The sequence below is a fragment of the Mastigoproctus giganteus genome, chromosome 11, assembly GCF_048544385.1.
Source record: "Mastigoproctus giganteus isolate SK-2022 chromosome 11, ASM4854438v1, whole genome shotgun sequence".
Classification (NCBI taxonomy): Eukaryota; Metazoa; Arthropoda; class Arachnida; order Uropygi; family Thelyphonidae; genus Mastigoproctus; species Mastigoproctus giganteus.
In genome coordinates, this window is record NC_143585.1 from 32,840,892 (window position 1) to 32,867,755 (window position 26,864).

Below are 26,864 nucleotides of genomic sequence, written 5' to 3' on the forward strand. Positions count from 1 at the left end.
CTATCAAATTTGTTAGACAAGACTTTCCCTTAACAAACCCATGCTGTGTCTGAATTATTGCTGCAGTCTTGTCTAGATGATCCTGCAATGCATCTTTAACCAGCGACTCCATTATTTTACCCGGAACAGAAGTTAAACTAACTGGTCTGTAATTACTCGTGTCACCAATTGATCCCCCTTTGTGAATTGGGGATACATTTGCACATCTCCAGTCCGTGGGAACCTCCCCTGAGTCCAAGGATGCTCTCATAATTATGGCTAAGGGTTTGCTTAGTTGCTTTGCCGCCTCCTTTAATATAACTGATCCAATCCACCCGAGGTGCGTAAGAAAAGCACCTGGGGTGGATAGATCCCATCCACCCCAGGTGCTTTTCTTACGTTTAACTTCAACAATTTCTCTTCCACTTTGCTCTCAGTTATTACAAAATCATTAAGTATCTTGCTACAATTTGATAACCTTCTGCCATTTTCAAACCTTAATAATTCCTCACATGTGAATGTAGATGCAAAATACTCATTCAGTTTGTTTTCTATCTGAGCAGGATCATCAACAGTCGAACCATTGATGTCAAGTGGACCAATCAGATTCATCCCCTTCCTTTTAGAGTTTATATAAGTAAAGAAATCCTTGCTGTTTTTCTTAGCATCTTTTGCCAAGGATTTCTCGTAATCTGCCTTCGCCTGCCAAACCTCCTTTGTGACCTGATTACAGATTAACTTATATCTGCCATAGGCTTCTGAGTCACTTGATAATTTATATGCATCCCATGCATTTTTCTTCTCTTTTTAGGCCTAAACCTTGAACAATATTTCTTAATAGGTATGAAACTTTTAGTAGCTTCCACGATTAATTCCCTGCATGCTTTCCACTTAGAATTTACTGTTGGTAACATCGTCAGTTGATCCCACTGTACAGAATTTAAAAACTGTCGGAGACCACTGTACTCGCCTTTACGGAAGCAAAAAACCCTTTCCTTTACCCCTGATGGTAATTAAATCTTTAAGTAAATCCCACGTCAGTACACTGTGATCACTGCCACCTAGTGGTTCTTTTATCTGTAAATTCCTAATACATGAATGATCACTGCTGATAACCAGATCAAGAGTATTACTTTCTCTGGTTGCCTCTCGAACATGCTGCTGCAGAAAACAATCATCCAATAAATCCACAAAAGTCTGACTAGTGTGTGAGTGCGCAACCCACAAGTTCCAGTCAATATCTGGGAAGTTAAAATCCCATTACAAGAAATTCCGATTTACTAGCCCACTCTATTTCTCTGTACAATTGTTCATTGTACCCATTCAAGTCATTAGGCCTATAACACACTCCTACTCTAATTTTTGCTTTCGCAGTGCTTATGTCACACCAAACTGACTCAACAGTGCACTGTTCATCTATATCAACTGGATACACTTCTTTTGATTTTATGTTTTTCTTTATTAACAGCATAACACTTCGTCCCTTCCTATCCTGTCTATCCTTTCTGTACACATTGTACTCCCCAAATTCCAGTTCGGCATTCCTTATATCTGTGTGACACCACGTCTCTGATATCCCAACAATATCCGCCTTTGATGTCTTGACCAACACTTCAAATTCATCAAATTTATTTACTATACTTCTAGCATTGGTATACATGCACCTATTCTTAATTACTCTAACACATCCCATATACCCACCTGTTTCACGATGACTGCCATCTGTCCCCGAAACCCCTAACACCCCTCGCTCCAGGTCGCTACTTATTCTAATAGAAGTTGTGCAAGGATCACCTTCACCTCTGCCTACGGCTAATGGTAAACTATTAGTCCTTGTATCCCCCCAAGCTATCAGTTTTCCGACCCACCTAACACTGCCTCGATAGCATCAGCAAATATTCTTGTACCCTTTCTATTTAAGTGTATCCCATCCCTGTAGAAGCAGTCATCTTCAGTTGCCCCTCCTAGCCCATCTGCCCACATTTTGTAGATCCTGTTGTTAACAAGAATAACTGGTTTTTGCTTAGGTATAGTTGAAACCACTTTATTCATAGCTTTTTTTTGTTTTGTAGGGAGCTGCAACAGCTTGTTCTAAAATTTCACAGTTGGAAGAATTTAAGAGAGCCAGTGTTGTTAAAATTAATCCAGATAAACCTCAAGAACACGCTCGATTTTTGACTTTAGAGGTATTATGTAAACTTTGTATTATTTATTCTCTTAATAAAGGAAATAATATCCCAATATATATATATATATATATATATATATATATTTTTTTTTTTTTTTTTTTTTTGTGCTTTCCATATGAAATAATGGTTGTTTATTATTAATAGCCATGTAGTGCAAGGAAGCCTGAGGCTTATGCTACTCAGCAAAAAAAAAAAAAAAAAAAAATTCCTGCATTACCCTGAGAGAGAGAGAGAGAGAGAGAGAGAGAGAGAGAGAGAGAGAGAGAGAGAGAGAGAGAGAGAGAGAGAGAAGTAGAAGGGAATCACCAAGAAAGCAAGAAGGGGAAGAATGATGATATCCAGCTCAGGACCCTAGGTTTGCCAATCCCATACCCACCAGATGTGAACCCCTGGGGATAATTGTTTGTGCCCCTCTAAATTTATTAGGGCTGTTGGAAATAAATAACAGCTGGGAATGCATAAATAACACATTTGCATACTTTTTCTTTTAATATACTTGATATTTGTGTTTAATACTTAAAAGTTTATTAAGAATCTTCAATTTTGTAAAAATGGCAAATTCTTACCAAATCATTTTATATAGCATGAACTTATTAAAAAAATTTCATATTTTCTACAAGTAGATTGGGCATCATCAAGTGCTTTCTCTACTATGGAGGTTGCTAATCTGCAAATACCAATTTTCTCAATCTCTACATATAATATTTCTGTATAACATTTCAAGGACTGAACAACACTTGAAGAGTTTTGTCCATTTTTTTGAATATCATCCAGCCATTTCCATCTTCTGCTTCTCCACTTTTTACCACAGATCTTTCCTCTTCATGTTATCTTGGGCATCTCATAAACTTTTCTCTTAATGATGTGTTCACAGTATTTGAATACACAAACTGTACAAGCTTATAAACTCTTATACCAATTAACAGATACTGTTCAAAGTTTAGACCCAAATAGATCTCAGATGAACTGATGAGACTAGTGGTAGAGAAGAAAAATACATTGGATAATTATAAATTATGACACAATATGGATTTCACGAAAGCTTTTGATAATGTTGCACATGGAAGACTATTGTACAAATAGGAGCAGTATGGTTGGTTGGTTGGTTGGTTGGTTATTAGGATTTTTATGGCGCATCAGCAACTAAGGCTATAGTGCGCCAAGAGCAGTATGGCTTTAAGGGCAAGTTGCTACAATGGATACTGTTGCAAGTGAATACTGTTGGACATGGATACTGTTGCAAGTGAATACTGTTGGACATGGATACTGTTGCAAGTGAATACTGTTGCACATGGAAGACTACTGTACAAATAGGAGCAGTATGGCATTAAGGGCAAGTTGCTACAATGGATAAAAGGATGGTTGAGTGGGAGAAGACAGAGAGTGTTAATCAATGGATACTGCTCTACGTGGACTAATGTTATTAGTGGTGTCCCTCAGAGTTCGGTGTTGGGCCCATTGTTGTTTTGTATATTTATGAATGATATTGATGTAGGTATATCAAGCTTAATGTCAAAGTTTGCAGATGATACAAAGGTTGGCAGGGTTGTTAATAACAGTAATGACAGTATGCTGCTGCAACAGGATCTGAAAAAGTTGGGTAGATGGGCTGAGAAGCAACTGAAGTTTAAATTGACAAATGCAAAGTACTGCTTATGAGTAGCAGTAACCCCAGAGAAATGTACCAATTGGGTGGTGTTACACTCAGGGTATTGGAGAATGAAAGAGACTTGAGGATAATTGTGCAGTCAGATATGAAGTTTTCTGAGCAGTGCAGACAGGCTGCCAGAGTAGGTCATGGGGGTCTTGTGAATGATATACAGGAATTTTGCGAGCAGTGGCCACACTTTGAGTACTGCATACAGGTCTGGAAGCCTCATTTCAGAAAGGATGTAGAGTTGCTAGTATGAGTACAGAGTAAGAGAAGGATAACAAGGCTGGTAAAGGGAACAAAGGGGGTGCTCTTATGAAGAAAGGCTTAAGTTCTGTAAATTGCAGCTTCTGTGACCTGTGAGGCAATCTGATTGTTTAATGCCTTGAATGCATTGAGCAGGCTCAATGCTGATTGGATTCTTCCTTTGCTCAGATTACAAACCTGAGGGGGCATAGATTCAAACTGAGGAAAGACAATTGTAGAATAGATGTGCGGAAATTTGCCATTAGCCAGCGGGTAGTTGATTGCTGGAACAAACTTCTATCTGTTGTTGTGGAAGTTGATAGCTTAAATAAATTCAAGGCAGAACTAGACAAACATTTGGAGTGAGTGGATGTGTGAAATAAGGGTTTTTTTTTTTTTTTTTTTTTTTGGCTGATGCTGTATAAGCTTTCTTTCTTGCGTCATGTGCCTCTACTAATGCTAAAGTATAAACTAGCCTGCAGTCAGGCAATCTAAGCAAATTATGTCTTTGGCTAAGGACACAAAGAAAGGTAGCAAAAATTTCTTTGCTTATTTTTGTTTTATTTCTTTGCTAATTTAGAAAGAAAGGGATGAATCACATTAATCCGCTGGACGAATGTTATTACTATTCACTATCTTGTACAGGTTGCTGACAAACTAAATATTTTGCATCGACCTTCATATGTGAAGAAATTTTTAGGGATACCCAATATATCTAATTCTAACTGAGAGTTAAATGATTTTATGATAACTGAAAGGAAGGAATGTGGAAGAGAAATTGCTGAAGATAAAAGTAAATAAAGCACTTGGAGCATTATTTAGTTTTATGAAAGATGGCTGTTAAAATTGAACATAGCCTGTGGCATAAAGGGTAAGTTACTGCTTTGGATAAAGAGATAATTGAGTTTCAGGCATCAAAGAATGGTTATTGAATGCCATTGCTCTTCATGAACTGATGTTATCAGTGGAGCCCCTCAAGGTTCAGTGCTGGGGGTGTACTGTTTTTAGTAGTTATTAGTGATATTGATGAAGGCATATCATGTTTAGTGCTGGGGATGTACTGTTTATAGTGATATTGATGAAGGCATATCATGTTTTATGTCTAAGTTTACTGATGATTCAAAGGTTACAAGGGTGTTTAATGACAGGACTCACTGTACAGGACCTAGAGAAACTAGGCACGTGGGTCAACAAGTGGTAGTTGAGGTTCAACATTGATAAATGCAAGGTACTGCATTTGGACAGTAATTAACTCAGAGTAGCATGCCAATTCGGTAGGACCACACTCAAGGTGATAGAGAACAAAAAAGACCTGAGATAATTGTACAGTCTGACATGAAGTTCTCTGAACGGTGCAGACAGGTTGCTAAGATAGCTCATGTAGTTCTACTGATTATGTGCAGGAACTTGCCGTCAAGGACAAGGTTATGATTATCACGCTGTGTAAGAACAGTAGTTCTGCTGCCTCTTGAGCACTGCATATGACTGGAAGCTTCATTTTATGAATGAACTGCACCTGTTGGAATGAGTGCATAGAAGAGCAACAAGATTAGTCAAGGGCACAAAAACTCTTACCATGAATGACTTCACTTCTGTAAATTGCAGCATCTGGAAACTAGGCACCTGTGAGGAGACCTGATTGAATTTTTAAGGCTTTAAATGAATTGAGTAAACTAAATGCTGATAGCATCCTTTTATCTTCCTCGGATGATGGGAACATAAATTTAAAAAATTTATTTTGAAAATAATTATTAAAAATAAATTTATGTCCCCTTAAGGGACATAAATTTATATAGGTACACAAAAATAGGTAAGGTAGTCCCAGTCCGCTTAGGTACATCTATCATATAACTTATCAGTCAACTAACTTATCTCTCTCTCCATATTTTTCATTTTATCCATACTTTATATTAATTTAAGTTTTAGCTATCTGCTGCTTTGCACAAGGCTATTCTTAAAACATCTACCTCTGCATAGCTTACAGATTGAAGTTTGTGGAAGTTTTGCTGCTTTACCCTACTTTTATTTAAATTTTTTTTCTCACACTCATTTTCTAATTTCCTTTCTATACTATTCTTCCATAACTATAGGTAAGCATAGAAACACAGGCTTTGATACATCATCAAGTATTGTCCCCCTGATGAAATATCTGTATCATGTATCAATATATATTTTTAGCTTGCATCGGATATAAAATTTTGTAACCCCCCCCCCCCTTTTGGACTGTTTTATATCAAAACTATTCCACCTTTTATCTCATGCTTGCTATTCCTTTGTATATTTAACTTATCATATTTACTTTTTAATTTTCTTTCCTCTAATTGGCTTATTAGTCCAGCCTTTAATTTCATTTAATTCATCAAATTATTTAGGTTTTTTTTTTGTTCTTTTTCTATCTTCCACCTTCAGTGTTTTCTTTTTCTTCTATCCTTTTCCTATTAGTTTTGGCACCTTGTGTAATTTACACCTCCATCTATTCACTCTTCTCTAGTCATTACTTTAACCTTAAATATATACTTATGTATCCTTTGCTGCTGCTTTGCACACTTAGGTACATCTGTCACATAAATTATCGCTCAACTAACTTATCTCTCCGTATTTTTCATTTTATCCATACTTTTTATATATATATATATATATATATATGAAATGTAATATAAAATCTTGTTAAACCTGTAGTTTCAGCCGATAGATAAAAATAAAAATATAAATAAGTGAGGTATGACAGATGCACAAAAACATGCAAAGCAGTAGTAAAGGCTGCAAAAGTTTATACAGGGTGTCTCAAAAATATTGGTACAAAAGTTTAGGAAACGTAGGTAACATCTAAAGGAATGTGAATCGCATAGAAACCTATAACTGGAAACGTCACGGGAAAGTAGTAGCAGAGGCACAAGAAGCAGAAATGACACAAGACATTAGTGGTAAACATTTATTTGACATAATATTAACAATGGTCTACGAGATGGATGCATTTCATGATGTTACGACAGATGCTCCAAGGTTCCACCATGAGACGTGATGCATGCATGACACCGACGCAGCATGGATTGGCGGACACGGTCGAACACACCTGGAGTTTCTTTGACAGTAGCAGCAGCAGCAGGGCAGACGAGTCTCGCCACGAGATCCATTTTCGTCTCCACAGGCAATTCATATACGATAGATTTGAGGGCCACCCCACAGAAAGAAATCAAGACTTGATAAATCAGGTGAGCATTGGGGCCAGGCAACGGTCCACCATGGCCAACCCATTGACGCCCAAAACGCCTGTTAAAATGGTCACGAACACTCCTTCCATAATGGGCAGGCGTCCCGTCATGTTGAAACCAAATGTTGCGTCTCACATTTGCTGGAAGTAACCCTGGTAGAACTTGTTCAAGAACGATCCAATATTTAGTGGAGTTCATGTGGGATGGTAACAGGTATGGGCTGACTAAGCAGTCACCGACCATACCTGCCCACAAATTTATTGTGAAGCGATGTTGTTCCGCATGGGGGCGCACACTGTGTGGGTTGTTGTGAGCCCACACATGAGCATTGTGCTGAATGAATAAGCCTTCCTGAGTGAAATAAGCCTCATCCATGAACAAAACATAGGCTGGAAAATTCAAGTCTTGAACACTTTTTTGGAGAAACCACTGCGCAAAAGCCACACATGCAGGATGATCTTGGGGGAGCAGTAACTGAACCCTTTGGAGATGAAAGGGGTGTAAGGAATCATCGTGCCAGACACACTGTACACTACAACAAGGCACTCCTAAGGCAGAGGCAACGGCACTTGTGCTGGTAGTAGGATTATTCTGGACGGCATTCAACACACTTTCTTCCATGGTGGGAGTTCGTGTCGAACATAGTCTGCCCGCACTACTCCTGTTACCTCTAAATGACCCATAATCGCACAAATTTTGATGCACACGCACAAACAAACGGTGGTCCGGTAAATGTCTGTCTGTCTACCTGGAAAGCGTTCTCCATAAATTCGTTGAGTGGGTCGTCCATTGCCCTTTGCTAATCTATACACTAGGTGCATGTCTGCCAGCTCACATTTCGAATATCGCTGCATGCTCTTTGTGCGGTGACTACCGCACCGTATACCGACTTACGGTGACGTTTCCGGTTATGGGTTCCAATGTGATTCACATTCCTTTAGATGTTACCTACCTCCCCTAAACGTTTGTACCAATATTTTTGAGACACCCTGTATATGTATATGGGAATTGATAAGTTTGATAAAGGTGCACAGATGGAAGTGAAAAGACACAAAGTGCCAAGAACTAGAAGGGTGAGATAACAGAAATAAGAAGTATTGTAGGTTGTAAAAAGAGAGAAAGTATGTGAATACAGGCAGTTCCCGCTTTATGAGTTTTCGCTTTATGAATTCCTGGGTTTATGGGTTTTCTTTTTTTTTTTTTTTTCAAGTGTCAAGTATCAACAAAATTGAAATTACGAACATTAATTGCAAAAAATAAATGTTAAACATTCATAAATACTGCACTTTAAACCACATGTGTAGCAATACAATACAGTGCACCCCGCTTTACAATATTAATCCATTCCAGAGACATCGTATCATGAAAATATCGTAATGTGAACCCAATAACCATTTGTTTTTTAGTTATTTGTTCCAAGACCTCAGAAGCTGAAATTTTTGCTATAAAACTGAGCTATTTATCTCTCTAAAAGGTAATTTTTATAATGTTAATTGCATTAGTTACCAGTTCAAATCATTAAAATGTACTACACCTATACTTTCATCATTATCATATGATCTGTTACAAGAATTAATTTTGAATGCCTTTGTGATATTTTTCTAAAGGACATTTCTGGAGGTCATGACCATAACACAAAAACAATTTGCACTTTCTGGTTTATTGGGCATTTCTGTTAGTGCAATAAATTATAAACAGGTAAACTCGATAAAAACCAATAGCTGGAATTTGTGTGGGTTTTTACGTTATTATGATGAAATGTGTTTCCCCTTCACTGAAATCTTCAATCATATAAAAAAACATATTTGTTACTCCACGCAAATCATTTTAGTTGCAATCTCACTTGCATGTATCATGTTAGTTGTAATTTGTGTGTGCCATTAAAAAATGCTTATGCAGCTATCGTGAAATTTATGAAGAAAAGAGAAGAGATTATCTTGGAAACAAACGCCTCGAAGCATTTCTGAAGAAGATGACTCCTTGTGCTACAAACCAACGAGTGCCGACCCAACAATGAGTGATCAACGAGTGTGCATTTAGTCAATGATGATGATGAAGAATAAACATTCTTTAACATTTGTAAGTCATAAATAATTTCTTTAAATTATAATTTGCTTGATTTTACAGGCCGTTTTTATTTCTTTGGATAAATCAATCATTGTTTAAACATTAACTTTTTTTTTTTTTTTTTTTTATGAGAACCCCAAACACGAGAGGTATTATAACCTATAGTACTTAGCACCGTGCTTGGGTTGGAGGTTGAGAAGACGAAAGAAGATATTTGTTGATATTGGACTTGAACTTCTGTAGATTGTAATTTTCAGGAAATACGTATGAAGGAAGGTTGTTCCAGAAAACGGCAGTTGAATGAATAAATGAGGAAGATGAAAAGTTGGTTCTGTGGGTTTGAAGTTGGACAGTAAATGGATGTTGGCTGGTGGCGGCACGTGTTCAGACTGTTTTGAAAGAGAGAGCGGGAATTATAGAAGCCAATTCAGAAGAACAGTGCCCATGGAAGTATCTGTAGAAGAGGCATGCAGCAGAAACAGTGCATCTATGAGAAAGCAAGTGGAGAGACTCCGTTAGAGATGAATCATTAATTAACCTAACTGCCCTCTTCTGAATGGAATCAAGAAGCCTGAGAGAGGTTTTGGGGGCACCACCCCAGATGTGGGAACAATATTCCATGGCTGGGCGGATTTGCGATTTATACAGAGTGAGCAGCTGTTTGGGAGAAAAGTAACGCCGAGAGAGAAAGAGAAAACCAAGTTTTTTAGATGCAGAGGAAGCAATATTTGTAATGTGCTTGTGCCAGGAGAGATTAGAAGTCAGGGTAATCCCCAAAAGAGATATATCATTTTGCCTAGAAATTGGAGTGTCACTAAAGATAAGCATAGGAGCAGAAGAATCCTTTTTGCGAGATATAAGACAAGATTGAGTTTTAGAAGGGTTGAAATCAACTAAGTTGGTTTCAACTTAGTTGAAACCAACTGGAGAATTACCTGAAGATCGGCATTTAAGGAATTGGCAGCAGATTTTCGAGAACTTGAAGCTGATTGAGCTGGACAAGGTTTCTCAAAATGGAAAGTTGAATGCAATGTGCTATCATCGGCAAAACTATGGATAGGATTTCCAGTCAATGGAAGAAGGTCATTGATATACAAGAGGAAAAGAGTGGGGGAAAGAACTGAACCTTGGGGGACACCGGCATTAGTGGAGAAGTTATAAGACAGAGAGCCATCTACCATCACCCTCAGTGAGCGATCAGAGAGAAAACTGGATAACCAATTACTAAAAACAGTTGGCAAACCATAAGATGGAAGCTTGTTTAGAAGACCTTTATGCCAAACACGATCGAAAGCCTTTAAGATGTCAAGAGCAACTACTTGTATTTCACCGAACTTTTCCACTGAATTAGTCCATAAATGGGTAACATAAGCCAGAATATCACCAGTGGATCGACACTGACGGAATCCATACTGGCGATCGTTGATCAGACGGAAGGTTTCTAGGTAGTTTAAGAGTTGGCGGTTAATTGATTTCTCCATTACTTTAGAAAGAGTAGAAGTAATTGCAATGGGACGATAATTGGATGGGAGGGATTTGTCACCCTTTTTAGGAACTGGCTGGATATGAGCAAATTTCCAAGCAGAAGGAAAAACACCTTTGGAATAAGAAAGTGAAAAAAGGCGGCAAAGAATAGGAGTAAGTTCAGAAGCACAGGTTTTGAGAACAAGTGGAGAAATACCATCAGAACCTGGAGCTTTCTTAGCATCAAGATTCATCAAAATCCTTCTGATATCCTTTTGACGGAAGACCACAGGAGGCATTGAATGGAGCGTGTTAGGAATGGTGGGAGGTGTTTTACCAAGATCATTAATACATGAGCTCGAAGAAAAATGGGATGCTAGCAAGTCAGCTTTATCCTTGGCTGAAGTGACAACAGAACCATCTGGTTTGGACAGAGGTGGGAGCAGAGATGGGCAAAAGTTGCGGCCAATAGCTTTGGCAAGAGACCAGAATGCTCGGCTACCATTAGGGCAAGAAGCAAGTTTTCTACTCTTAGCCTGTTCAAACTCTAGTTTGGACTGATTAATAACTGCTTTACAATTGTTGCATGCTTTGGTGTAGGCAGAAAATGAAACTGAAGAATTAGAAACAAGCCAATTACGATATGCAACGTTCTTCTCTTGGACAGCCTTAGCACATTTATTGGAAAACCAAGGTTTAGATAAAGGACGAGATTTTAAAGTGGAGTGTGGGATAAAGGATTCCATTCCTGCAAGAATAATTTCACTGACACAATCTGAGCAAACGTTGACATCAGAAGTGTTGAAACAGTAATCAGACCAAGGAAAAGAAGAAAAGAAGTCTCGCAGGTCATCCTATTTTGCATTCTTGTAATGCCAAACAACACGAGGTAGGGAATAGCCATGAGATAAAGGTTCCATTGGAGAAGAGACAATCACCAAGTTGTGATCTGAAGTGCCTAAAGGACCTCTCACTTCGACCGTGTACTTAGAAGGGTTGTTTGTGAGAAAAAGATCAAGCGTATTGGCTGTATGATTAGGATTGTCCGGTATTCTTATAGATAAATGAACAATCTGTGCTAGGTCATTAGTAATTGCAAAATCCTCAGCATCTCGACCTGCTGGGTCCGTGTGACTAGAAAACGGAAGCCAGCTGGAATTGTGAACATTAAAATCACCAAGGAAAATTACCTCACTGTTAGGAAAGTTGGACTGGAGAAAGTTAAGTTACAAAGAGCTCCAAGTGATTAGTGGAGTTGGGAGAACGGTAGAGACGACAGATGAATTTTACACAATGAGGTAGAGAGATTTTAAGCCAGAGAAGATCAAAGAGAGGAGATTCCAAATTGCCAAGTCTCTGACAGGGAATATCAGAACGGACATATGCACAAGTACCACCTTTGAGGCGAAAGGAATCATACAGCAAATAATTTGGACATCTGAGATGAGCAGTAGTTGAATCAACTGATAACTGAGATTCAGTCAGAAAAAGTACATGGGGTTTGGAAGACTGCAAGTGGAAATGGACAACGTTGAGATTAGAATTGAGACCACGTATATTTGTGAAATGAATTAGGAAGTCCTTGGGAGGTTTAGATCTTTTCACAGATAAGCTTGCTCTATTATTTTGACAATTCATGGTGTATTCAATAGTAAGAAAAAGTGGGTGGGACATGCTGTATGAAGTAATGAAATTTTTGGATATGGCGTACATGTGGTAAGAATATACCCAGATCCTTGACATAATGTGGCCTTGACAATGCTCCCCGCATACACACTACTCGGACTCCCTCCAGTCACTATCTGGCAGAGTAGAGGTAGCAAGATTATACACTAGCTGATCCGGAAGCTTCCTAGAGAGTTACCAATAGGTTCAGTCCGGTGTACTAACTAGCGGCCGGCCTGCGAACACCGTTTTAGAGCTGTACCCTCGAAATGTAAGGAATATTGGATCTCGTCACGACATTCATCATAACCTCAAAAATCATCAATCATACTGCATGATGGAAGAGATAGGGAAGGGTTGGCCGGAACTTAGCTCTAGAGACTAAACATGGGTTCCACCACTTCAAGCCTCCAATAAGCAAAGTGGTGGTATTTCACCGGTTGATGAGAGTCATCTACCACCTAGTATTGCCTGGTAACATAGAGGGGTGGCGTTCCTCCATGTGGTGTGGGCGCCACACCTCGACCCCTGCTTACGTTGGTTCACACCTGGGTGGTCACCCACCATGTACTTGTGCATGAAGGTTATACCCAGGATTACTAACAGTCCCACCATCGTGAAGGTGCAAGCAGAGGATTTGGCTGTCATAGACCGTCCGGACTTCGCCGAAATTGGGTCCACTTTGACTTGAGTGTCACCCGAATATCAGTTCCATCAGCGTTTTAGACTCCCAGGTAGCAAGAACAGCTTGTCTGGCATATCTGAGAGAATGTCTGTGACAATCTCAAGGACCAAGGTTGTTATGGGAAATAAATTCCTGCTTTACGAGTTTTCTCTTTACAAGCGCGTGTTAGGAACGAATTACCTTGTAAAGTTGGGAACTACCTGTATCCTATATGTTATGATGAATTAAGAAAATTATAGGCTGAATTGCAAAGCCAATTAGGGGTGAGGGAACTGTAAAGTAAAATGATTAAACAAATAAAATAAAATGTGAGATAGCTATCATCAGAAATGGGTGGGCAAATTTAGTTAAGTCAAAAAAAGGGATAGCAAAAATCTGATGTTAGCTAAAGTAAATATTGATATCATAGTCAGGTATTTTATCAGGGGACTACACCTGACCATGTATCAGGAACTATGTTTCTATACTTGTCCATAACAGTGGAAGAGAAGTGAAATAAAGCATTAAGAATAAAATTAAAAGGGATAAAGCGGCACCACTCTCACACAGATGGACAAGGTAGTCCCAACGCAGTGTCAGTGATATAAAAAAATAAGGTAAAATAAGGATAAAATTAAAATCAAATAAGTGTTTTCAGAGTAGGGAAAAAAAAAAATTTGAATTTTATGCAATATTTGAAAAAATATTAGTTGGAATTTGGTGGAAAAAAGTATATAAATTTGATAAATTAAATTTAGAACTATACCATTTGCTTGTCTGTCATACTCGTCTTCTCAACCTCCAACCCAAGCACAGTACTAAGTACTATAGTTTCTAACACCTCTCGTGTTTGGGGTTTACATAAAAAAAAAACAAAACTTTTTTCATCAAATTCCAACATTAAATTCAAACTTTTTTTTCCTACTCCGAAAATGCTTGTTTTGATTTTAGTTTTATCCTTATTTTACCTTATTTTTATATCAGGGGCTCACATCTGGTGAGTGTGGGCTTGGCACACCCAGGGTTCTGAGCTGGATATCATCATTCTTCTCTTTCTTGGTGATTTCCTTCTACTTCTGACTCTTGTTCTCTCAATCTCTCTCTCTCAGGGTAATTCTGAAAACTTTTTTTGGCTGGTGCAGCATAAGCTTTAGGCTTCCTTCCACCATATAGCTAATAATAATAATAATAATATCACTGACATTGTGTTGGGACTACCTTGTCCATACTGTGTGAGAGTGGTGCTGCTTTATCCCTTTTAATTTTATTCTTAATGTTTTATTTTGCTTCTCTTCCATTGTATAGAAAGTATAGAAATGCAGTTCCTGAAATATGGTCAAGTGTAGTCCCCTGATGAAATACCAGACCATGTATCAATATTTACTTTAGCTAACATCAGATTTTTGCTATCCTTTTTTTGACTTATAACTAAATTTGCCCACTCATTTCTGATAATAGCTATCTGACCTTTTATTTTATTTGTTTAATCATTTTGTATTAATCATTTTACTTTTCAGTTCCCTCACCTCTAATTGGCTTTGCAATTCTGCCTATAATTTTCTTAATTCATCTAACATATAGGATATTCACATTCTTTCTCTCCTTTTACAAACCTACAATACTTCTTATTTCTGCTTTCCTCACCCTTCTAGTTCTTGGCACTTTGTGTATTTTTCACTTCCATCTGTGTACCTTTACAAACTTTATCAGACTTATCAATTCCTAAATACATATATTCTTATCTATATACATATATATACACACACACACACACACACACACACACACACATATATATATATATATATATATATACACACACACACACAGTAATATAACTAAAGGTCTTCATATAACAAATAAAATACCTACACAAAGGTAAATCCCACTTTAATATCAATCCATGTAACATATAATAATATTAATTAAGGCAAAGAGAAAAAACTAAGCAAAAGAAAAATAGAAGAAAATGCTAAATTTTGAAAAGGGAGAAAGATGAGAACTAATTTGGAATAGCATATGAAAAAAAAAAAGCTACACTATCTTTTAACTGCAAGGAAAAAGTGAAAACTTTAAGAGATAGATTTGAATAAAGTGCACCCTAAGTAAAAGTATCAAATATCCAAAATTCTAGAAAATACTAAAAATAAGTGGCTCCCTCTTAAAAAATAATAAAATAAAAAAAAAAAATAAAAATTAATAAATTTATTACTACCCACAGAATAAATATAGGTACAACCTTTCAAACAGCGTAAGCTATATGTAATATGCTCTATGGGGTGCATACTATTTATATATTGTACAAGACATAAGAAAAATCAGCCAAAAAAAAAAAAAGTGAATAGAGAGAACAAACTTTAAAATTTCAAATAGGAACATACCTTAGCTATAATATAATTTGCATCCAAATTAGTGTGCTATTTATTAACCACAATAATAATAGCCTTATTTAAGTACTTAGAGATAAAGCTAGGTGGAAATTTATTTTTAATCAATTTAATTTTCAGATATATATGAGATTCAGTGATATTATTAGTATTGTTACAAATCCTAATCAGCCTGAAGCCATGGGAAATAAAAATGTTACTATATATTCTTTTAGATATATTTGAATGCCACTGAGACAGACTAATGGAAATTAGTCTGTCTTACTATGCTGGCATTCTTTATAATAATTAATTAAAACATTTTTAAGGCTAACATGAGGAATACTTGTAAAAATGTTTTTAAAATCAAATGTGCTGACATGTTATTTGGTCATTAAACTTATCATCATTAAACATATTTATTACCAGAGCATTATAAAAATAATTCTGGTAAACCTTAAATTATCAGTTATAATGTTATTTAAAGACTTCAGTTTCTTGTGTGGTATTTTATTTCTAATCATAGAAAATATCTAAGGTAGGGTGATAAAAGAAGGAAGTAGACAAAAAATCTATAGCTATCATAATATGCTGTTGGGAAAGAATAAAAATAAAATATATTTTGGGGCAGTAGTAAATTTTTACTATACACTTAGCTTACTAATAAATAAAATAAAAAAAAATTTGTCTGATGGTGTTAATTTCAAGTAATGATTATATAATAGGCTCACAAGACACTCTTAGTTCCAACACCTCGTTTAAGGTCTGGCTTGTTTAATAAAATAGTTCCTCCTCCAAACTGCAAGAAAGATATTCTACGAATTTGTTCAACTTCACAGGTAAATTATGTTTAATATGTTGAAACTTGTTTATTTTAGAGCTTTTCTAGTTTTTATTATTTAAGTTATTAGAGATAAACTTATAAGAATTAATTACACATGAAGTTTAATTCCTTTTTTCCCTTTCAGGGTGTAAAAAACTATAGTATTCCTCTTAATTTAGATTCCAAAGTTATAATTGATTTGATTATACTTGGATCTGTAGCAGTGTCCAGAACAGGTAATTTATTTATTGCTGTTTTTTCCTTTTATTTATGTATTATTATATGTGTATTTATTAATCTGATTTAAATCTCAATTAAACATGCAGTTTTAATATTACAGTTATGTTATGTTATTTATAATTCAGGGCTCAGTGAATTCTAGGTGCCAGCTCAAAAAATCAGGTCTAGTTCATAGTATTTTACAGATCAATCTTGAAATATCATTAGGGCTTTCACTTTTGGTTTTTGTTTTTTCAATCATGTTTATTCATTTTTTAGCTTTGGTTTGTAGCAGTGAGTCTAGCTTGTTTTGGCACCTTTTTCTTGGTCTTCCAAAGCATTCTCCAGAAACTAAGCCAGTTTATTAAATAATTGAATTTTAGTAATTGAATTTAGTAATGAATTGTATTAGATTTTGGTAATTGAATTGAATTGAATGTCGATTTTAGTAATTGAATTGTTCTTGTAGTAGATATGTAACATTTGTTATAGAATAAAAAACAAAGAAGCAAAATACCATATATTCCAGCATATAAGTTAACCTTTGAAGCACTAAAAATCATCTAAAATTTTCCATTCGCTCCAAACGTTTGTCCATTTCTTCCTTGAATTTATTTAAGCTATCATGTTCTACAATTATCTATTCTACAATTGTCTTTCCTCAGTTTGAGTTTATGCCCCCTCAGGTTCGTAATCTGAGTTTGTAATCTAAAACAGATTGAAGTGTTCTGTTGAAGTGCTGTCAAAGGATTAGGGCAATTTTTGTTGTACAACAGCTCATTATTGCTGCCAAACTATCAGCAGCATTCATTAATAGCAACAGATTTTATTGGTTGAAGGAGTTGGCCTGCATGATGAAAAATGATAGCTCAACCAACCTTTGGTTATGATAATGTGAAAATGAAATAGTTATGGAAAGTATTTTGCTTTTGTTGTATAGTGTGTTTCATAAATGGTATTGTGAGATTGTAAAAACAATAGTAATTTCATTACTATTATGTTTTTTATATTACTTATTTGTAAAAGAATAAGAGAAGTTTACCTCAGTATGATGTGTATTAGCATTAGCATTTTAGCATTAGTAGAGGCATTTGATGCAAGAAAGCAAGCTTATGCACCATCAGCCAAAAAAAAAAACAAAAAAAAAACCCCACTACCACTTCACCCCTCTGTTTGTTCGAAATACCTGTCCAGCTGAGCCTTAAACTTATTTAGGCTATCAACTTCTACGACAAGGGATGGAAGTCTGTTCCACCAACCAACCACCTGCTGGCTGAAGGCAAATTTCCGCACATCTATCCTACATCTGTCTTTCCTCAATTTGAATTTATGCCCTCTCAGGTGATTATTCTGAGCAAGAGGAAGAATCCCATCAGCATTGAGCATGGTCAAACCATTCAAGGCTTTATACACCTCTATCAGATCACCTCACTGGTGCCTAGTCTCCAGACACTGTAATTTGCAAAACTTAAGCCTTTCTTCGTAAGAGCACCCTTTGTTCCATTCACTAATCTTGTTGCCCTTCTCTGTGCTCGTTCCAGCAGCTCTACATCCTTCTTGAAATGAGGCCTCCAGACCTGTATACAGTACTCTAGGTGTGGCCTGACCATTGCCTTATACAAGGGAATAATCACCTCCCTATCCCTGCTAGAAAAATTCCAATATATCATTGACAATACACCATGAGCTACTCTTGCAGCCTGTCTGCACTGCTCAGAGAACTTCATATCTGCCTGCACAACCACCCCCAGGTCCCTTTCATTCTCTACCACTGTCAGTGTAGTACCACAGAGTTGATACGTTGCTCTGGGGTTGCTGTTTCCCATATGTAGTACTTTACATCTGTCAATGTTAAACTTCATTTGCCACCTCTTAGCCCATCTGCTCAACCTTTCCAGATCCTGTTGCAGCAGCATAGTGTCAGTAGTGTCCTTGACAACCCTGCCAACCTTTGTATCGTCTGCAAACTTGGACATTAAGCTTGATATACCATCATCAGTATCATTTATAAATGATATTGATGATGGTATATCATCATCAATATCATTTATAAATACAGAAAACAATAATGGACCCAACACTGAACTCTGAGGGACTCCACTAATAACATTAGTCCACGATGAGCAGTGTCCATTGATTACCAACACTTCCGTGATACTCTCCAGAAATTAAAATGAAAACAATTAAAAAAAAAAATAAAAAATCTAAAATCTTACATTACAGTAAGAAATAATTAAAAATCAAATGAACACAATTAAAAATCAATTTAACGCTATTAAAAATTAAGTACAAAATTAAACAAAAAAATGCAAAACGATTTTTCTTCCTTATTAAAATTAAACAAAAAAAACCCCAATTTTTTACTTAATTTTTATTGCATTCAATTTATTTTTAATTATTGTTAATTATTTCTTACTGTAATGTAAGATTTTAGATTTTTTTTTTTTTTTTTTTTTAATTGTTTTCGTTTTAATTTCTGGAGAGTATCATACGGAAGTATTCTACGTATCATATTGAGGTAAACTTCTTTCTTTTACAAATATTGATATCAACGTAGAACATATTGAGTATGATAGCTCTGGTTCATACTACATTACTTAATGTATATTATTCAATTAAATTCAATATAATTTAAATTTGTAAAAGTGATGAAGTAGGCATATATATTTTCAAAACTAGATATATTAATTCAAACAATAAGTTAATCATGATCTATGTGATTGATGCTGAAACTTTTACACATCATTTTGAATATCATTGTTACTGTAGATGTGATTAATACATTGGGTATGTGGGACTATAGGTGAAATAATCAGTCTACCAGTGTTTCCTAATCTATGATCTATGGGTCCCGAACCAATGAAACAGATTTTTTTATCGTAGGCAACAATCATATTAACAGTGATGGGAGATATAGGTATGTCCGTAACAACTTCACATATATTACATATGTTTAGTATGCACAAATCATTGTACATATACTCCCCGAATTACGTAAAGGTTGCGTTCCGCAGAACTATACGCAAGTTGGAATTTCCCTAAATGCTTATGCAGAACTTGCAATTATGTGTGCCGAATTTGATTGAAGCAAAAAAGAAATGTTCAACGAACATGTCAATAAAATTATTTATTAAATTTTTATCTCATGCGTAGGAAAATTAAAAAAGTGTACAAAATTACAAAAATTTTACTGTAACATTTTGGAAACCAGCGCAATGCTTGAACCTATTAAACCACCCGTTGCTTGTCACAAACTTGGCTTGGGGTTCGCCATACTTATCCTTAATATTTTCATAAATACTTCTTGCTTTTGTTTGATTGGCCATTAGACTCAGGGACATTCGCTTCTGAATCTGATTTTCCATCCATATTATTAATAGCTTTTCCATATTTGATATAGCACCCAAACGCTGTTTTGTGATCACTGTTGATCCTAAATGCGTTAATGCTTTAACATGTTCTTTTATATGTGCACTGTCCTTTAAACCTTGGACCAACTGAAAATTCTAAATGGGAGTCTTTCATGGAAGTAATCATAGAAGTTACTAGACTTTTTATACCAACTAAGAGATATTGTTCAAGGCTTAGACCTAAATGGATACCAGATGAATTGATAAGACTAGTGGAAGAGAAGAAAAATGCATGGGATGATTATAAATTACCTAGGACACAGAAACTTAAAGTACAAACTAGTCTGAAATCAAGTCATGAAGGGACTGGGTTCGGCAAGCCAAGACAGATTGCAAGAAGTCTCTGACAAAGACTGCAAAGACAAGTAGCAAAGACTTCTTTACTTATGTTAACACTAGAAGGAAAGGAATGAATCATATTGGTCCACTGTATATGAATGGTATAACAGTTGATGATCCTGTTCAAGTTGCTGACAAACTAAATAAATATTTTGCAATGACATTCACCTGCAAAGAAATTTTTGGGATGAGATTACCAAAAGTACACCATGTATAACTGGGAGATAAATGATTTTGTGATAACTAAGAAGAAAGTGGAGGACAGAGTGTTGAAACTAAAAGTAAACAAGGCACCGAGGAATGATGGATTCTATACCATCATCCTCAGGTGACTTGTTTACTTTTAGCTTCAACAATCTCTCTTTGCACTGATGGGATCTATCCAATTGTATTAAAAGTAACAGCAAAAGAGGTAAGCAAACCTTTGGCCACAATTATGAGAGAATATTGGATTAAAGATGATGTTCCTATAGATCAGTGGTTCACAAACTGTGCATCGCGATGCCCTGGGGAGTTGCCATAATTTACCAGGGGTGTCATGGACGATGTAATAGTTTATGTAAGATTTCCATGGAAAATATTAAAAATGTTTTAAGAATGATTTTTTTTTTTACTATTAGATTTCTACTACTATTTGATCTGTATTATTAATGTAAATAATTATAGAAAATATTTGGAGTATTTTTCATGAAGAGAATGCATCAACACATTAATAATTATTGTATTAAAATATTAAAAATAAGAAATTGCACAATTATAGATGTTTTACTTCAAGGGAGGTGCCGGGAAAATTTTACAGATCAATGGAGGTTTGGGCTCAGAAAGTTTGAGAACCACTGCTATAGATTAAAGATGTGCAATTCATAATGGGAGATCAAAAGTTGAAGTGAATAATTACAAACCTATAAGCTTGACTTCTGTTCCAGGGAAAATAATGGGATTACTGATTAAAGAAGAAATACAGGACCATCTAGACAGTAATTCAATTGTATTGCAACCACAGCATGGATTTGTTAGGGGGCGATCTTGTGTGGCCAGTCTGATTGGTTACTATGATGTAGTAACAAAGGAATTGGATGTAAAAAAATAATTTTTATATCATATACTTAGATTTCAGAAAAGCTTTTGATACTATTGTGCATAAAAGGCTGCTGTACATATTAGAGCAGTATGGCATTAGGAGAAAGTTACTGCCATGGATAAAGGAATGGTCAAGTGATAGAAGACAGAGAGTGGTTATCAGTGGGCATTGCTCTTGGACTAATATTATTGGTAGCATCCTCTAGAGTTCATTGCTGGTTCATTAATAAATATTTAATAAATTAATATTTATTAATGAACTCAATAAGGTGTTATTGACAGTCTTCAGAGCATGCTACTGCAGCAAGATTTAGGCAGATGAGCCGAGAAATGACAATTGAAGTTTAACCTTGACAAATTCAAGGTGCAGCATAAGGGTAGCAGTAATTATAGAATAATATACCAACTGTGTGGTACCAAATCTCAAGTGGAGAATGAAAAATTCCTGTGCTGTCAAAAATTCCTGTAATTGTGCTGTCAGGCATGAAGTTCTCTTGACAGTTAGACAGGCTACCACTACAGTTCATGGGGTGTTATTTATGATATATTGGAATTTTTCCAGCAAAGATAAAGAGGTATCTTTGTATATTGGTTATAGAACTAATTACTTAGTTCTATAATTACTTAGTTACAAGAAAGAATTGAGCAAACTACAGCATTTGATAACTAATAACCTGCAAGGAGGTCTGATCTTTGAATGGAGGACCGAGAGCTAAATGCTCCTTATCTTTGCTCAGACAAAACACACATGGGGGTGGAGCATAAATTTTAATTGAGGAAGGATGGTTGCAAGGTTGAGGTAAAGTAAATTTGCTTTCAGCTGGTTGTTGGAACAAAATTTAATCTGGTGATGTAGAAGTGGGTAGTCTGAACAAATTTAAGGAAGAATTAGACATTATTAAAGAAGATGGATCCTTCATCAGTTTGAATTTATGAATCCCTCATGTATGTAATTAGCATTGAGCTTGCTCAATCCATTCAAAGCCTTAAACATAAAAGTGAGATAACATTGCAGGTGCCAAATATCAAGACATTGAAGTTTGCAGAACTGAAGCTTTGGTAAGAGCACTCTTTTGTTCCCTTAGCAGTTTTGTTGTTGTTCTTCTCTACACCTATTCCAGCAGATTTACACTCTACTAAAATGAGGCCTCCAGACTTGTATACAGTACTCAAGATGTGCATTAATCATTCCCTTGTACAATGGGATAATCACACTTTTAACCCTGCTAGCAAAATTACTTATATTATTGAAAAAAACCCTATGACCTGTCTTGGCAGCTTGTCCGCACTGCTCATGAAACAGATCTGACTGAACAATTACCCTCTGGTCTTTTTCATTTCCCACTTCCCTGAGTGTAGTATCACACAGTTGGTACATTAATCTGGGATTACTGATATTCATATGCATTACCTTGAATCTGTCAATGTTAAACTTCAGTTGCCATTTCTCAGCCAATCTGCCTTAATTTTTGTAGATCTTGTTGCAGTAGCATACTTGATCATTGTCATTAACCAACCTGCCAGCCTTTGAATCAATTGCAAATTTAGACATTAAGCCTGATATATATCTTCATCAGTATCATTAATAACAAAAATCTGACCAACACTGAACCCTGAGGACTCCACTAATAATATTAGTCCAAGAAGAGCAGAGTTCCAGTTAACCACTCAACCATCCCTTTATCTAGAGCAGTAACTTATCCTTAATGCCATGCTGTTCCAGTTTTTTACAGCAGTCGTTTATGTGCAAGTGTCAAAAGCTTTCTTGATATCCAAGTATATATCAAAATTATCTTTTACATCCAGGTTTTTGTTACTGAATCACAGTATCCATTCAGATTGGCCAGATAAGATTGCCCCTAAACAATTCCATGCTGTGACTGCAGTATAATTGAACTCCTATGTATATGGTCCTGCATTACTACTTCTGACTTCACTGACTCCATTATTTTCCTGGAACAGAAAGAAAGTTTACAGGTCTGTAATTAATTATATCACCCTTTGAGAATTGGGGATACATTCCCATATCTGTTGTCCATGAGGACCTTCCCCGAATTCAAGGATGCTGTCATAATTATGACTGAGGGTTTGTCACCTCCCTTAATATAACTGGATACATCCCATCCACCCAGGTGTATTTTTTTATGTTTAGCTCCATGTTAGAGTTTGATAAACTTCTGGCATCCCCTACCCTAAAGAATTCCTTATGTGTGAATGTAGATGAAAAATACCTATTCAGTTTGTCAGCAACCTGAACAGTATCAACAGCATTTAAACTATTCATATTAAGTAGCCCAATATGATTCAACCTCTTCCTGCTGGTGTTTACATAAGGAAAGAAGTCTTTGAAGTGTTTACCTTTGCATTTTTATATAATCTACTGTAGGCTTCTATATCACCTGATAATTTATATTCATCCCATGCATTTTTCTTCTCTGCTATGAGTCTCTGGACTTGGCACATTATAGCCTTAGCTACTTTTGCTCCAAAAATACTGAAACCAAACCATGAGTCTCATTAGTTCTGACATCCATTTACCCATTTGTCTTGAACAGTATATCTTAAAAGTTGGCATGAAAAGCAGGAGCCATAAGTTGTCCTGCTTGGCACCACTGTAAGTTGCTGCCTTTGTTAATATCATCTCATCTGCATTTTACTTTACTTTTGTTTTTAAATTCCTCTTGGGTTGCTTTCTATTTTATTTTATTTATTTTTATTTAATCTTATCTTAATTTTTACTTTTTTTTACTTTAGATTTGACCTGTTTCTTGTTGGTCTCTGTCGGGTCGGCCATGAAATATACATCAGCCTACTTTTTTACCTCTTGCTATATATATTTCATATTAGAAACAGAGGCCTTGCTTCTTGCTGTATTTCCATTGGTTTTGGCTGCTGACCCTTGATGATGAAGTTAAAATCATTGGATCTATAGCATTAAGTATATGTTTTTTATTTTTATTTTACAGGTGCCTATTTATTTTTTCCATCGTTAATACATCTTATTTGGTCAGCATTCCTCCATTTATACTCTAATATACTTATCTATATGTATATATTACATGCAGTCATTGTTAATGGTATATTGGGAAAGGTGGCAACAGCGTGTGAAATTCCTGCTGCAAAATAAACCAAAAATTCAAAGAACTGATCTTGAACATTCATTAAAATTTGTTGGATGATAGAAAAAAACTTGTTTTTAGATTTTTATTCATCCATACATTGATACATCATCATCCGTAAAAACTATTATTATTATTAGAAATTTTTATCACTACTTTAGAAAATATTTACACTGAAAATGAGGCCCCTCTTCGGATGAGGCCACCGGCCACGGCCAGTTTGGCAGTAGCATTAACGCGGCTCTGTTTCCGATATCTCTACAATGTCTGCATTTGATGACTTCTGTGACTACAACAGGGGCTATTCATTAACCCATTTGTCATTGTAGCCATTCCTCATCAGCCTGGGGTCTCTGTAGCCAGGTGGGCAGGAGCAGCAGTGCGTAGCACATGCTTCTTGATTAGACCGGGGGTTCGAGCCCATGACCACTAAATACGGAGGATGCGGAAAGGTCAGGGAATGACCACCGCATATCCCTGGAGCAATATGGCCTTAGTTGCTAATGCTCCTAAAAACCAAATAACAAACAAACAAAACATCATGCGGTAGAAGACAGGGGCAGTCCATTGTTTTGAAACTGGACCGTGAGATCAATTTTAATAACACACGTTATGCCAAGACTAAAACAGCTAATTGAGAAAACTAAAAGATCTGTTCATTCAGAAACATAAACCTGTTTGAAGTCAAGAAGTCTATATGCAACTATAACCTGCTCTTAAAAAAAAAATACTTGAGATAGGTCACAGTTTTATCAGCACTGCCTCATCTGTGGACCACTTAGCAGTTTCTCTCCATGATGTAATGGAGAGAAACCTAATGATGTCATCACTAAGCTCTTCCATGCCCTAAAATCGAGACTTTTTTCTGTTTTGTTTTTTAACTTCTGTATGCTGCGTTGTGTAACCATGTTGAAGGTGTCAACCATCCTGTACTCTGCAGCACACACACACAAAAACATTTTGCAGTGTTTAATGTTCCTGATTGGTGTTGGTCAGAAAAGTGCTGTAAATTCAGTTGGCTGTAATATTTAATTATTAAGTTTATTATTCAACTTTCATAAAGTTATAATGGCTGGATGAATTTTAGCTTGCATCCACATAGTATTATTGTGTTTTGTTATTTACATGTAGTCATTTACGTGACTAATAATTCTTTCATTAACTTTTAAATTTTTCTTTTGAGGTTATCGTATTGGAAAAGGTGAAGGTTATGCTGATTTGGAATATGCACTGATGGCAACAATGAAAGCAATTACACCTGGTACTCTTGTTGTATCTATCATTCATGACTGTCAACTTTTTGATAACCTTCCAGAGGAATTATTTGGTGAACACGATGTTACAGTTGATATCATTATTACTCCAAAAGAAATGGTATACTGCCAACCACGATTACCAAAACCAACAGGAATTGTATGGTCATTATTAACAGAGGCAAAACTCATGGAAATGCCTATATTGCGGACATTAAGATGGAAAGAGCAAAAGGAAGGAAAGGACACATCTCTAAAAAATAAATTATAGCGTTGATTTACTAATAAACATTTTGTCACCTTTCAAACAGTAAAAGCCTTGGTAAACTTTTGCTGGTTAGTATTGCCCTTTCCCAGGTTTCACATTGTTTTTTATACTACAATAGTTTATATTTACAAAGATCTTGCATTACATAAACCCCCATATGGTTTGCCAATTACTTTTTTATCTATAAGTGGGCATACTGCTAATATTTTAGCCCCAGGGATATTAATCCAATTATCAATATTTATTTGAGTACAAAATTATAATTAAACATTAGAGATGCTGTTTATCAACTTATATCATTTTAGCTACTCCTACATCCCCTAAACCAGGGGTGGCAAAGCCATGGCATGCGTACAAATTATTTTTGGCACATGGAATTCAGAGCATCCCAAAAAATTTCAAACTTCATGCAGTGATTTGTTTGAAGTCGGAGTGGTGAGACATACCATTGAAATTGTGAAACGAAATTAAGAAAAGAATTCATATATTTCACACATTTATTCAGAACATGTTATTGATAAAGTTATGTGAGATATATTATCCACATTCAGTATAGCCTCCTTCATTGTCAATTACTGTTTGTATAAACTTGGAGATTATCTTCATTAATTCCCATAAATATTTTAATTGCTATTTGTTCTTTAAAGATTTAGAATGTCAGTTCAACCAAAAAATATACAAAAACATTCAGATGAAGAGGGGAGAATTTCAATAATCTTGGAGTGAAAAATTTGGTGTGATTATGAAGGATAATGAAGCATTATGTGTTCTGAAACAATTGTGTGTAAGTTCTACACACACAACTGTTTCAAATCACAAAATGCATAATTTTGTGTTCTGAAATGCAAGG

General features: G+C 35.8%; 1 protein-coding gene across 2 annotated transcripts in view; it reads left to right on the top strand.

The window, feature by feature from the left end:
- The window catches only part of lost (methenyltetrahydrofolate synthase domain-containing protein lost), a 32,233-nt gene extending 5,778 nt beyond the window's left edge, over positions 1-26,455 (top strand). The window contains exons 2-5 of one of the 2 annotated variants that reach the window (XM_090384954.1): positions 2,052-2,165; positions 16,229-16,342; positions 16,472-16,562; positions 25,677-26,455. In XM_090384954.1, the coding sequence (XP_090241080.1) occupies positions 2,052-2,165; positions 16,229-16,342; positions 16,472-16,562; positions 25,677-26,017 (660 nt within the window). In that variant the 3' untranslated portion in view covers positions 26,018-26,455. The remainder of the gene's footprint in view (positions 1-2,051; positions 2,166-16,228; positions 16,343-16,471; positions 16,563-25,676) is intronic. The other variant, XM_090384955.1, reaches the window with a different exon arrangement.
- The last annotated feature ends 409 nt before the right edge of the window (positions 26,456-26,864 follow it).